General features: G+C 39.2%; 1 protein-coding gene across 1 annotated transcript in view; it reads left to right on the plus strand.

Annotated features, from left to right (window-relative positions):
- The first annotated feature begins 1,032 nt into the window (after positions 1-1,032).
- Positions 1,033-13,780, plus strand: part of ccdc85al (coiled-coil domain containing 85A, like) — a 44,856-nt gene continuing 32,108 nt past the window's right edge. Inside the window, exons 1-2 of the mRNA XM_088342393.1 lie at positions 1,033-1,608; positions 6,523-7,603. Coding sequence (XP_088198519.1) covers positions 1,363-1,608; positions 6,523-7,603 — 1,327 coding nt within the window. The 5' untranslated portion in view covers positions 1,033-1,362. The remainder of the gene's footprint in view (positions 1,609-6,522; positions 7,604-13,780) is intronic.

A 13,780-nucleotide genomic window follows, 5' to 3' on the forward strand; every position in this document is an offset into this window, starting at 1 on the left:
TCTAGTGAACCTGATTGAACCTATTGAAAACCTTACAAATACATTTCAATATGATCACTTGAATAGAGCAACATTTTCTTATGGCTCTGTCAGTCATCTAGACATTTTCAAGGGAGGACAAAAGAAGATTCTCCCAAAATTCCCCATAACACAAACATTAAGTGAAAGAAGCATTTATTTTGCAGTAGTCTATAATTTCTACTTTAGCAAAAGTGGGTTTAAATTACTAAAAAAATAGTAATAGCAATTTTACATCATAGAATAAACTGAAATGTTTTTTCTAAATACAATTTGATTAAAATACAATAAAATCAAGTGAAAACATCACTTTACCAACGCAACGCTTTCTCTATATATAGTAAAAAAGAAAAAGAAAAGAAAAAGAAAAGATTTCTGGTGTATGATAAAACAATGAGTCAACATCATCTTAGGGGCTGTAGAAAACTTTCTCGCGAGCCATATCCGGCCCACAATCCTTGACTTTGATATCAATGCGTGTATGCTTTGAAGAAAAACAACTATTGCAATAAATATTACTGTATGTAGTACTATACTAATAAACGCAATTTATGTTTAACTATATCTTGAAGTTTTCAAGTTATCTATCTATCTATCTATCTATCTATCTATCTATCTATCTATCTATCTATCTATCTATCTATCTATCTATCTATCTATCTATCTATCTATCTATCTATCTATCTATCTATCTATCTATCTATCTATCTATCTATCTATCTATCTATCTATCTATCTATCTATCTATCTATCTATCTATCTATCTATCTATCTATCTATCTATCTATCTATCTATCTATCTATCTATCTATCACTAATCCGGTAAAAGGCGCTAGATGGCGCTGCTACTACTCCTCAAATTTGATGATTGTCACCCAAGCAGCCAAGAATAGAGAGAGAGAGAGAGAGAGAGAGAGAGAGAGAGAGAGAGAGAGAGAGAGAGAGAGAGAGAGAGAGAGAGAGACCTTGCCCACGGACTCCCCACTCCCCATCAGCTCTCATTGTGTGAGCAAACCAAACGTAACACTGAAACCTCACCGACAATTTCTCAGGTTTTCACGAACTGTTGGGGGAAACAAAGCAAAACGGAAGAGCGGTTTCCGGCATTACGAGCTTCCCTCGACCGCGCGGGGATGTTGCAGTGACATCCTCCCTTCACTCAAGCCGGCATCTTCAGCTGTTGCGCCTGCACAGCGCGTTGAGCTTCAGACGAGAGCAAAGGGGGCGGCTTAAAACTATGCCAAGGATATTTCCACGATAACCTCTACCCACGATCCAGTCAGAAGAACGGATGCGATCGGAGACGACCAGACACCCCCTTGAGTATTTTCCACCCTCGCGCCAATGGAGAAAGCGACTCCGCCGCCCCAGCCTCAGGTTCAGCTTTCAATAGCAAAAACCGACAGTCCGGCGGACGACGTCTCGGGCTTGTCCGATGAGGACCTTCTCAAGTGGAACAAGGATGACCTAGTGAGACGTTTGAGACGCTCCGAGGCCGACAAGATGAGCGTGATTCTGGACCACGGAAATCTCATCCGAGAGGTCAATCGCAGCTTACAGTTGCATTTGAACGAGATCAGGGGGCTGAAGGTGAGGGGGCGAGCGCTTCATGAGGGGGGGATGAGATCATGACGCTTTGGAGCGCACCTGAGTTGTGCACGCACAGGAGTGGGCTAGATGAGCTGTCAGGCACGAGGTTACCATGAAGTTCAAATTGCTGGGCCTTTTGTGGTCCAGGTGGTCACTATACATGCATTTAATTCAGCAAAGTCGTATCTTTGGCTGTATTAGTCAGTGTTGGGCGCGCTACTGAAAAAAGTAACAAGTTACAGTTACTAATTACCTCATTTAAAAAGTAAATCCGTAGCCAAGACACTCCAAATCCATTTTGTCTATGGGCTTCAAACCACTCGAAGGTTGCCTCTTCCACTGCTGAGTACTGTCCTAGACGTTTTCTTTACTTTCCGAGCATGTTGTATTGCAAAAATAATTTTACAAATAAAAATACCAAAATTCAGGACACTTTAACTATAAATTTTGTACTTACGTTGGCTCCATTGATTTTGTTGTTCCTGTATAAACCACGTCCCTCCCCACACGCTGCCTACCATTTGCTACTGGAGACACACAACGACATATACACACATAAACTGACCGTTTGATTTTCGTATTTATATAATTAATAGTTGTAAATGCAGCTTTTGGGTGAACAGTTTTGGACGAGTTACTGAAAAATAGTAGTAACAGTCACTAGTTACTTCATTTAAAAAGTGTCTCCTTTACACCCCTGACACCCAAAAGTGGCGTGTTACTCTGAAAGTAACTATCTAGTTCGAAATTACAGGATATTCTCGCGTTGAAGTCAAAACAGCTTAAAATAGCCACATAAAAAAAGGAAGAAAATGTGTACACCAACCTGCATGGAAAAGTGGTGAAGCCTTCATATTTCTTTTGTAATCTTGAGAGTTTGCAAGCGAACACTTTGCCGAGACACTCCATGTCCATTTTTTGTTTTGTCTAGGGGTGGTTGATAAGATAATTTTTAGTATTGATCCTATCCAAGTTGATACAGATCCAATACCAATGAATTCTGCTAAAAAATGTCATGATCATTACATAACTGACCCCACCAGGAATTAGTAAATAATTATGATACAGCACAAAGATTTTAGACAGTAAATATGTTCTGCTGTTTTTTAACTATCATCAATGAACACTTTACCAGTATAAAAATATATACATATTTCTATTACAACTGTCTCAGAACAAAAGGCAAGAGCGTCAAACAGAAATAAAGCAGCAAGATTACGAAAACACAAATATACATGAGAACTATAATACCTTCCATTATATACAATTTTGAAAATGAAGCGAAAAGTGCAAATAAAGTGTAAACACAATTAAATCAAATTTTAACGTTACAATGTACACAGTCTCTACGACCCATCAACAACATTATCATAGTGAAAGTTGTAACGGGCAAGCAATATCAATGTTGAGGTTTATGAGTTTTTCCTTGCCCTCATGTAGGTTTGTAGATCAGGCGATGGTGTAATAATGGTCTGTGGTTTGCAATAATCTGGTCTGTGCAGCCCTTTGAGACTCTTTAGATTAAGGGCTATACAAATAAACATGATTTGACTTGACTTAAATAGCAGTACTAGCTCAGTATCGATAAGATCAATATTAGAATTGATCCCCCTACCCATACGTCAAACCGCTCAAGATTTCCATCTCAAAATCTGGGTAACGTCCAAGACATTTCCTGTATTTCTCCAGGCATGATGCATTGCAAAAATAATTTTGGAAACAAAAAGATGTGAATTCATCATTCTTTTACCTTAAATTCTATACTCACGTTTGCCCCATTGATTTTGTTGTTCCTGCATAAGCCATGTCCCACCCCAATACACTACCTACCATTCGCTACTAAATATGCACATATATACCGACCCCCTGATTTCAGCTTTTATTTTACAGTTGTATGTAAGGCTCAGATGTGAGCATATGCGGTAGGAGGAATATCAGTTCGGAGAAATTATGCATTCTTGTTCTCTGTGTTTGAGACTGCGCCGCTGTAACTTTATTTAGCTGTATTTTGTAGGTAAATATAAACAGGTTCCACCTTCTCATGTCTCATATGTAGCATTGTGTTGCTGGTGGATTCAAGAGTGTCAGTTTCTTCATGAGGAAAGTACAAACCTTCCAAAAATAGAATACATCAAAAACCTGCTGAGTAACATGTTGTAACGACTGTGGAGTTACAAAATTGTATTTAATAACGCTTTACAGTATTGGTTACTGCGAAAATTAATTGAGTTACAGGAAGTTGTTCTTTTGTAACACGTTACTCCCAACACTGGTCATTGTACATTAAACTGTAACAGTATAGCTTCAACGTTTTCTATTTAAACAAGAATAACACGGTGGTTTATTCATTCAGCCTCACAGTCCAAGGATCAGGGTTACAAATCTCTTTGAGTGGAGTTTTCATTTTCTTTTCATGTTTTCTCGTGTTGCCAATGTAACATCCTTCTACATTCCAAAACAGTCATGCGGTTCTTTCAACACTGCTAATTGACCTTGTGTGTAAATAGAGGGAGAAAATGTAATTCCAGTTGTCCCATGACTGTTAAAAATAAAATAGAAAACTGATGTTTATTGTGGTAATTAAAGATATAGTGTTCTACAAAAGGTTTCTAGAGCGAGTTTTGCTTTTTACCAACAAACTCTGGTATTTGGCTCTTACTTATACAACAAGTAGCACACTTGTTTACAATTATAGCACATCGAAAGCCTGGTGAAGCTTCACATGAGAATCGTTTGCCTTTCTGGGAGACTTTGTCACCTCCACACCCACCCAAGCTACCTAATTACAATGGAAAGTACTGGAGGCTATAGGGATGCAAGAGAGCGAAAGGGCAGCAAAGGACAGATGGGGCGAATGAAATTGTTGCACAAAGAGGAATGAAGGGGGAGATCTTTGGCACAAGTGAGGATGTTATATTTAGGGTATAGTTTTCCCCATCTTATATGTTTACCAGGGGGTTAGGCATCGATAAAGAATTATGATGTACTCTTTATGGTGTGACTGTTTATAGCAGGGGTGTCGAACTCATTTTAACTCGCGGGCCACACGATAGAACAAATATTCTGTCGGGGGCCGGACTAGTAGGTTAAAGAGAAAGAAAAAGAGAGAGAAAGAAATAAGAGAAAGAGGGAGGGAAAGGGAGTGAGGGCGGGACAAAGAAAGAAAAAGAGAGAGAGGGAGAGAGCGTAAGAAACAAATGATAAAAAGTCGTGAGAGAGGGGGAAAAGAAAGGGAGAGGAAGAAAGCAATCCAAAGAGAAATAGAAAGACAGGAGAGAGTCAGAGAGACAGAGACAGACAGAGACAGAGAGAGAGAAAGAAAAAGACAAAGTGAGAAAGAAAGAGAGAGAGAAAAATAGAATGACAGGAAACAAAGAGCAACAAAGGAATAGAAAAAGAGAGACACAGAGCGAGAAAGAGACAGAGACAGAGAGTGGGAGAAAATGGGTGGAAAAGAGAGAGAGAGAGAGAGAGAGAGAGAGAGAGAGAGAGAGAGAGAGAGAGAGTGAGAAAAGGAAAAACAAGTACAGTGTCTTTGTTCAAGGCGCCTGGCTTTGGCAACATCAAGTTGACATATTTCAACCTGCAGCTCGTTTTTCTCTTGTGCTTCTTTGAGTGTTGTCTCGCGGGCCGGATTCAATCCCTTAGCGGGCCTGATCTGGCCCGCGGGCCGCCAGTTTGACACCTGTGGTTTATAGTTAGGCGGAGATGTAAAGAAAAGAGAGTTTTGGGTTAATATGGTTGCATGCAGTGGTTAATATGCAGTGTATAATCTAATAGCATGAATAAAATATATTTTTATGAGTAGCTTTGATTTAATAGAGCAATGGTTCTCCAATAGGGGAATGTGTAATTTCAGACAACACAATCCAAGAAAATATTTTGCTTTTTAAAAAAAAAAAAAAATATTCTGATGTTTGTTTAAAATAGGTATCTAAATTGAGGTCCTATTTTACAAAGTAACCCACCCCCAAAGTGAGACATTTTATTTGAAAAAAAAAACAAAAACAAAACCCAAAGAGTCACTTTTTAATGAACTCCCCAAATTTGCATCTTTTGAAAAATCGAACACTTCAGAAAATTCCCAGACAAAAATATAAATATAATGACGCACTGCTCCTGATAAAATAAAATCATTTAGGTTATACGATAAAACTGTGTAAATTGACTGTAGGGACATTTTGAACCTAAAGTTCACATTTTTTAAAACTTAAAGTACTCATGGAAAATCCACAACATGCAAAACTCACATTGGAAAGCTGGAACAGAAGAACACAAGTGAAATACTCCGGAACGTGAGGATGTCACATTAAGCCGTCAATTGTCATGCTGATCTCAATTTCTGATTTAAAATCACATGCTATTTCCTATTGCGGGCGGATAACTGCATTCTAATTTTGCCTACTAGTTGGTCAAAATGTGACATTAAGATGAGGCAGTATGTTAATCAACTTAAGGCTAAGTTAGCTTCCCATGTTTCACCATTTCTTTTTCCTCTCTCGGAATTCTTATGTTTAAAATATGTCAGTTTTTACTGCATTTACTTGCAACGTACGTGACATGTCTGTTGCTGTTAGTTTTGCAGTATTTAACTGCAATGTTATAAGGCAGGTTACTGTAATTTGTTATTACCCTCAATGCCATGTAACTATCAAACATAGTAAGATGAAAAACAAAAATGTTTTTTACTGCATAAATTATTGTATTTTGTCACTGTGTATAGAAGAGTAATACTATGAAGTTAAATCGAAAAGCAATGTAGCGATCGACTTGGACATTGCGGAAAAAAATTGCATCAAAACATAATAAAGGTCTCTCGGCTCTGATTCGCATTAACAATGCTGCCGGTCCTTGGGCCGAAAGGTCACGTCGATGAAGCTACCTTCAGCTCATGTTTCTATTTCTCTCTTCCAGGATATCAATCAGAAGCTGCAGGAGGACAACCGTGAACTGCGAGACTTGTGCTGCTTCCTGGATGACGACCGTCAAAAAGGAAAACGCGTGTCCAGGGAGTGGCAGCGACTGGGCCGTTACAGCTCCAGCATAATGCGCAAAGAAGTGACCCTTTATCTACAAAAACTCAAGGAGTTGGAGCTTCGGCAGGAGGATGTCATCCGTGAGAACTTGGAACTGAAAGAGCTTTGTGTCCTCCTGGATGACGACAAAGGAACAGTAGGCGGAGGTGGAGGAAACGGTGGGAGCGTTGGAATGGGTGTAGGGTCCCGAAGCTCCATAGACAGCCAGAACAGTTTGCTGCTGGTTCCTGGGCAGGGCCTCCTAATGAGAGATGTCGGAGATGGGAGCAGTACCTCTAGTGCGGGGAGTGCTGACAGCTCCGATCACCATCAGCAGAAACAACTTCACACAGCCATGGGAGTGGGCAGTCACGGAATTCCCGCGGACAAAGCGAGTCCTGAGCTGGCGCATAAACCTAGATGTAGTAGCATTAGTGCAATAGGAGGAATGTCTGACAGGGAGGTCTCTAGCCCTGACCACCCTGCTGGGCGCAACCGGAGCACCAGTCTGGAGTACCCGTACACTCTCCCTCAACACTGTCGACCACGTTGCGGTTCCATATCCGTGCCTGACCACTGCCGGGTAATGCGAGGCTTGAGCCCAGAGAAATATGGGAGGAACGTTGGGCGAAGTAGTCCAGAACAGCATCCAAAGCACTATGGCTCTGACCTTCTTTTAGGCCAGAGGCAGCACTACCTAGGCCAGGGGGGCAGCGGTGACCTGTATCAGAGGCACCACAGGAGCAGCATCAGCAGTACTGGCTGCGAGAGCCCTGAGGCCCGCCATGTGCATCTAGGTACTAATGAGCATGTGGAGAAAAGTTGTATAGTCCAAGGAGGCAGTCCGGAGACTCACAGACACCAGTACAGTCTGAGTCCTGACCATGGCAAGTTTGGCAGCCCGATTAGAGACACGCAGAGGAGGTCAGGTGGAGATGAGCTATCACCGCATCATCGTAGCATCTACAACGGGATGAATGGTAAGTTTACATGCATGCAGAGGAATCTTTGTTATAAAATTACATGTGCGTTTCCATGAGCCTCATATTTATGCCAAATACGAGTTGCGTAAAAACAAACTGGTAGAAACTAACCGAATTCAGACATATCTCTTGAACTAAATATCGCAAAAAACTCGTAGGCTTTCATGAGTTGGGTTTTGAGACGCGTTGATAAAGAACTCTTCTCAAAAGCTTAGTTGAAAATTCACCCAAAACTGTTGTCATCTTTCACTGTGTACGCAAGGTCTGCTGTTGTGTTTTCTCGCTTTTCTATATTCTTCATGGCTGCCTTCCTATTAGTGGCCATCTTCTATTGTGCATTCTCATCTTTATCTTCTTCTCAGCTGCTAAACCCTGCGTTATTATTCTTTTTGTAAGACGAGAGTGAATCATTCTTGAATGGAAACACCTACAACTTGAAATTCTTCCTTATAAAAATGATGCTATTGTGTTTTTTATCCTGCGAAAAAGTTTATTAGAAACAGTTCTGTCAGTTTATTTTGAAACCTGACAATTATTTTATCAGAGTTGAGCTCCGGGGTTGCGTAGCCTAAAGTCTAGAGGGGTATTTGAGGTGACTTTTCTCACTTTGGGCACCACCTCTTTGAACTGTTTTCCCCTGGTAGGCGCTACAGGTCCCTTAAAACAAGGACTCAAAGGCTTTATGACAGCTTCTTCCCCAGAGCAATCACTGCCTTAAACAATGAATAAACTGTGAAAAATTGTCACAGTTGCCATGGTGCCCAATTGGCCCCACCCGTGTGGCACAAGCTGCAGCTCGTTTACAGATTGGCTTTCCGTCTATTTAAGCTCAGTGCTCTCACTCTTCCTTTGTCAGCCCGTCAATGAACCTCTGCCCCGCAAGACCTGGGTTTTGACTCGGTCCTGTTTCCTGTTGGTATTTCCTGTCCGGTATTGTTCCCCTTTATTTTTGTCCTGTTTTATATCGGTTTTGTTTCCGTCTATTTTTGTCCTGTTTATTATTCTCTCCAGCTTTCATTCCCGTCTATTTTGTCCTGTTTAATTTCTATATCCTGTTTCATAATCAATCCTGTCTGTCCCGTCCTGTCCCTTATCGACCCCATCTGTGCGATATCTACTCGGGCAATTGGTATTGATCTCGTCGGCCTCTGCGTTCCTTTAATTCCACGCCAGACTGCTGCCCAACAGCCATGACTCGCCATTCCCCGTGAAATAAAAGGCTTCTGTGAAAAACGTCACGCATTTGGGTCCTAAACCTGTTTCGGTCCTGACAAAAATATATATATCTTGATAGTTGCATTGAAAGAAATTGGTTTGCTGCTGAATTTTATTGCACAATTTTTCATTGCACTATTATCACAACTCAAGACAGACTCTAATCACTATGTTGTAAATATTTTTGACTATCATGACAGTCTTTAATCTTATTTTCTCTTTTTATGTATTTACTATGAAGTGTTTTCAATGAAAATAAAGACAATTCATCATTTGTAGCCTAGCGAACATATTTCAGTGGGCCGCAGTGTTTATTTACACCTAAAAGTTTTATATAAACTAATAAAGTTGTTTAAAATATCTATTCATACACATTTACGACTGTATTTCCCAGAAATTTCGCATTTCAGGACAATTAAGCCGCACTCAGTCAAAATACTAATACAGGACAAAAACATTTTTAAGTTCCACATCATCCCTTTCATGTACCACTAATAAGACACATTCTTTATCGGATCATGAATTAAATATAAGAACTAACATGTGGCAACAATGGTTACAGTCTGTACAGTCCCTTTTTTTTTGCTTGGTCCTCATTCCTGAAACCAAAAAACGACTTCAGAGTATGCACAGCACGACAATGCAAAGTCTCAGTCAGCATAATACTGTAATGTATGTTTAGAGTGCTCTCCTGTGGCTGTCTCTGAAATTGAAACAGAGCTAAAAGGCATTCATCCAGGTTGTTCTAATCATTTGTTCAAAGTAGAAAAACAGTAAGTCACGAACAAGTTTGCAGTGCTGTAAGAGTAAAACAATTGTCACTTGGAAAAATATGATACTTAAAATTTTGAAATTAAAGTGAAATGAAATGATCTTGAAATGATCTGCATTTATATAGCGCTTTTCAAGTCATTGACTTCCCAAAGCGCTTTACATTGTGCTTCACATTTCCCAATAGCGGCCGTGATCTGTGCAGCCATGTAAGGCGCTAACCTGCTTATTGGGGGTATTGGGGGTTCAGTGTCTTACCCAAGGACACTTCGGCAAGTAACACGGACAAGCCGGGATTCAAACTGGGATCCCTTAATCCTAAAACGATCGCTCTACCTCCTGAGCTACTGGTCCTCATTCCTGAAACCAAAAAACGACTTCAGAGTATGCACAGAACGGTAATGCAAAGTCTCAGTCAGCATAATACTGTAATGTATGTTTAGAGTGCTCTCCTGTGGCTGTCTCTGAAATAAAAAAAAAGCTAAAAGGCATTCATCCAGGTTGTTCTAATCATTTGTGACGTTTAGCGAAACAATTTCCTATCGATATACCTTGTAATACACCCCTAGTATAAACATGTCTTGAGGAATAGGCTAGCAACCAATCACAGCTCACATGCTTTCTGAAGCAGAGTTATTGTTGGTTTGTTAGCTGAGCTCGGGGCAATATTGATGTCATCGTTCTTCGCCACCAACTTTTGTTATGTCCGCCCCCAAAGATGAAAAAATGATCGATATTGATTAAAACATTCTACAGAGACAAAATGCGGTGTCTGGATTAGTACAACATATGACAATTTAGGAGTCCTATGGGGAAAGCTTTAAAAAATATATCTAAACCAACATTGAAAAAAAACATTTAAATAATGGATAAAAAAGTAAAGGTGGTTTTCTTCTAGTTTCTGAATTTGTCAGTTATTGTAAGGGTAATGGTTGGACAACTATGATTTAGGTTAATGCTATACTGACTTTTTTGGGAATTTAATTTGAGGTTGGGGTGCATCATTTGTTACAAAGAATGACAATACAAAGGAAATTATTATTATTATTATTACTATTATTTGAGGTGTTCTTCAGGCTTCGTGCACAGTGGCGCCACCAGGGGGTGGCAAGGGGTTAGCAGCAGCTTATTTAGTTTGTATGGCATTGTTCTAAGAAGCGTCATCGCCCCCTGCGGGTTGATACACCTAAAAAGGCACTATGAAATGTGTTTGCGTGCAAAAGTTTCCTATCAACTATGCACATGTATTACGGGCCACGAAAAAAAATTAAGGTATCGTTTCCCAGTGGTACGTTGTAACGGGAAGAACTTCCCTTAACTGAAAATGTAAGCTACATATTACTGTTCTGTCATTTCTGTTCTGTTTTGATATGCACACGCAATATTAAAAATCACAATTGTGAGATATATGTTGAGCTGCAAAAATACGTTTTTCACACCGGATATCTTCTTTTGATGGTACTGTAGAAACTGTAAATGGGCTTTAAAAGACCTTAAAAAGTGCTTGAATTTGGCCATGAAAAAGGAGTATGAACCTGGTCTTTATAAAGTCAAAAGTAGTAAACATTTTCTCAATTAAGTATGTCTTAACAACGCCCAACTAAATTCAATGAGCATTTATATATTTCTTTTCCACCGGGCTTATCTGCTTTTATCTTTTAGCAACTATTTTTGGGTCGCGCAACACATTTAGTAGCAGGAAAGGGGGAGGAGTGTGGAGAGTCAGTTTGTGTTCGTCCTCACGTTTTCTTATTGGTGTAGCATGAAAATGCTGAAAGTAAGAAAAGGCCTGTTTTAAATACAATCCAAAAGTCAACACTATAAAAGATGAAAAAAGAGTTTATACGAGCAAATGCACATACTCCGAAATGCACACAAGGAGCTTGACAGAGAATGCAAGAATGACTTGAACCAGAAGATGTAGTCGGCAAGTAGAACATGTCCAAATTCCGGACAGCACCTTTAAATTTCTGGGAGAATTTAACCCCTTGAATAATTCTGTACCCTAAAATGTAGTCTAACTCAGTTTTTGGACATGCTCAAGTAGCAGTATTTTTGCCACATAAAAAAATGGCACCTGACGTATACAATCAAACCCTAAAACAGCAGAGCCCCGATTTTTTGTCAGCATATGTTTACTGCAATATTGGACACAAGCAGCAAAATGGCCACACCTTGACACTTAAAACTTTTCGTGACTCAAGGCACGACCCTTCCTTATTTGTGAATGAGGCCTAAAGTTACAAGCAAAGAAAACACAAACACGCAAAGTATCCAACTGTGGTCTGAATATCAAAAATAGCCCAACATTTCGGCACCCCACAGTGGATGATAATCATATTTTAAGACCGGGGGGGAAAGGTGCTGAGTGGCATAGAGCTGGCAGACACGAAAGGTTGTCTAAAGGTGAAATGTGTGTTTGTCTTTGCACAGCAGATAAATAAATAAACTGTCCCCCTAAGCATTATACAATGTAATTTTTCTCTGTGTATGCTGAACATAGACATAATTGATCTGTGATAATCTGTTTCCTTTCACCAGTCCTATCTTCTTTTCCGTTTGCGCTACTGGAGTCCTGTAGATTTCTCGGATAGGAAGTATAGCTTCAAACTTACCTTTTCCTCAAATTTATCTTTTGAATCATCTATTTTAGGGATGTCAAAGTCAGTCTGGCATTGGGGCCGGATCCAGGATTTCGGTTCTCAGACGGGCTGGATCAGTAAAAGAATGTCAACTCCAAATTCTCAGCTTTGTTTTTAGAAAACATGCTTTATCATTCAGCCTACATTAGTAACCTACCCTACATATTATAATCGCAAGGTATTTTTTTCTTAACACAACACATTTATTCACAAACATTGGGGGAAACATGTTTTCATGTTTGGATTTGAATGGGTTAACTGCTTTATTTTAACAGTTGAGAGAATGCAATTTTACATCCGAACTAACTCACCACGCCATACAAACTCAACACTACCCACTAGAGGCCCGTACTTGTGTAACACAGATTATAACTTTTAAAAGAAATGACCTGAAGACTCGCTTTCTTTTGACAAACTCAAAAATCATCATGTTTAAATCGTCCGACAGGCTGCAACTGGCCCCAAGCCGGTATGTTTCGAATGCCTGCTCTAATTCGTTAATATTTACGAATATTTTTACCTTGAGTCCCTTAATGTAATAATACGAAAACATTCATATGATCTTGCATCCATTTTGCTTCAGAGATGATTGTCCAATAGGGTTGAAAACATTTTTCCACTTGTCATTTTGCAATCTCTTTGGATTGCAGCGGATTATTGTAAAGAAAAACAACTTTTCATTTGGTTTATTGCTATGTTTTTTTTTGTTTTGGGTTGTGGCAGAAACGCACTCTTGAATGCCATATAATGCAGGATATCATTCTACAAATAATATGTTTACAAAGGACGTTGCCATATTACTTGTTAAGTGCACTCACTGGATTGCACACACTGATTCGCCAAGCGGCAAACTTGTGAATGTAATTGTGGGAGGAACATGTGCTGCGAATAGTGTTTATCCAGGTCCATATGGACTTCATTAAGCCTGCTAGCATGAGTTAGTCATTACAGTGGATGAGTTGTGATAAAGTCATATTGTATTATGGCTTTTTGTCAGTCACTGCCGTGGCTTATCTAGACAGGGTACTAGCCTTCTGGGAAAGCTCTGTCACCACTTGACAAAACACAGCAGAACACTACAATGGTTTTAATCTTATCTTCACATTTAGCTCTGACTAAAAAACTCGTAAAATCAATGAAGACTGAATAACACGAGAGCTGTGCTCTTCAACTTTTTTTTGATGTACTCTCAGAAAAGTGTTCTCTCATCGACGTACCTTACCCCACCAACCACGCATTCACTGAGGATATTTGATGTAGTAACTGCAAAAAAAAGTAATTAAGAAAGAAATCTTGCGCCCCCAAATCTTCTCCAAATTGTTGATTTAAATTTTTGCATTATTATTATTATTGTGCATTATTTAGCATTTCTTAGTGTTAAAGAATCATTAAAACATTTGCTGCAAAATAAATTAAAAAAAAAATAATAATAATAAAATATATATATATATATATATATATATATATATATATATATATATATATATATATATATATATATATATATATATATATATATATATATATATATATAAGGCACAGTTTC

This window comes from Urocampus carinirostris, chromosome 8 (assembly GCF_059441175.1).
Source record: "Urocampus carinirostris isolate Australia breed hairy pipefish chromosome 8, RoL_Ucar_1.0, whole genome shotgun sequence".
NCBI lineage: Eukaryota > Metazoa > Chordata > Actinopteri > Syngnathiformes > Syngnathidae > Urocampus > Urocampus carinirostris.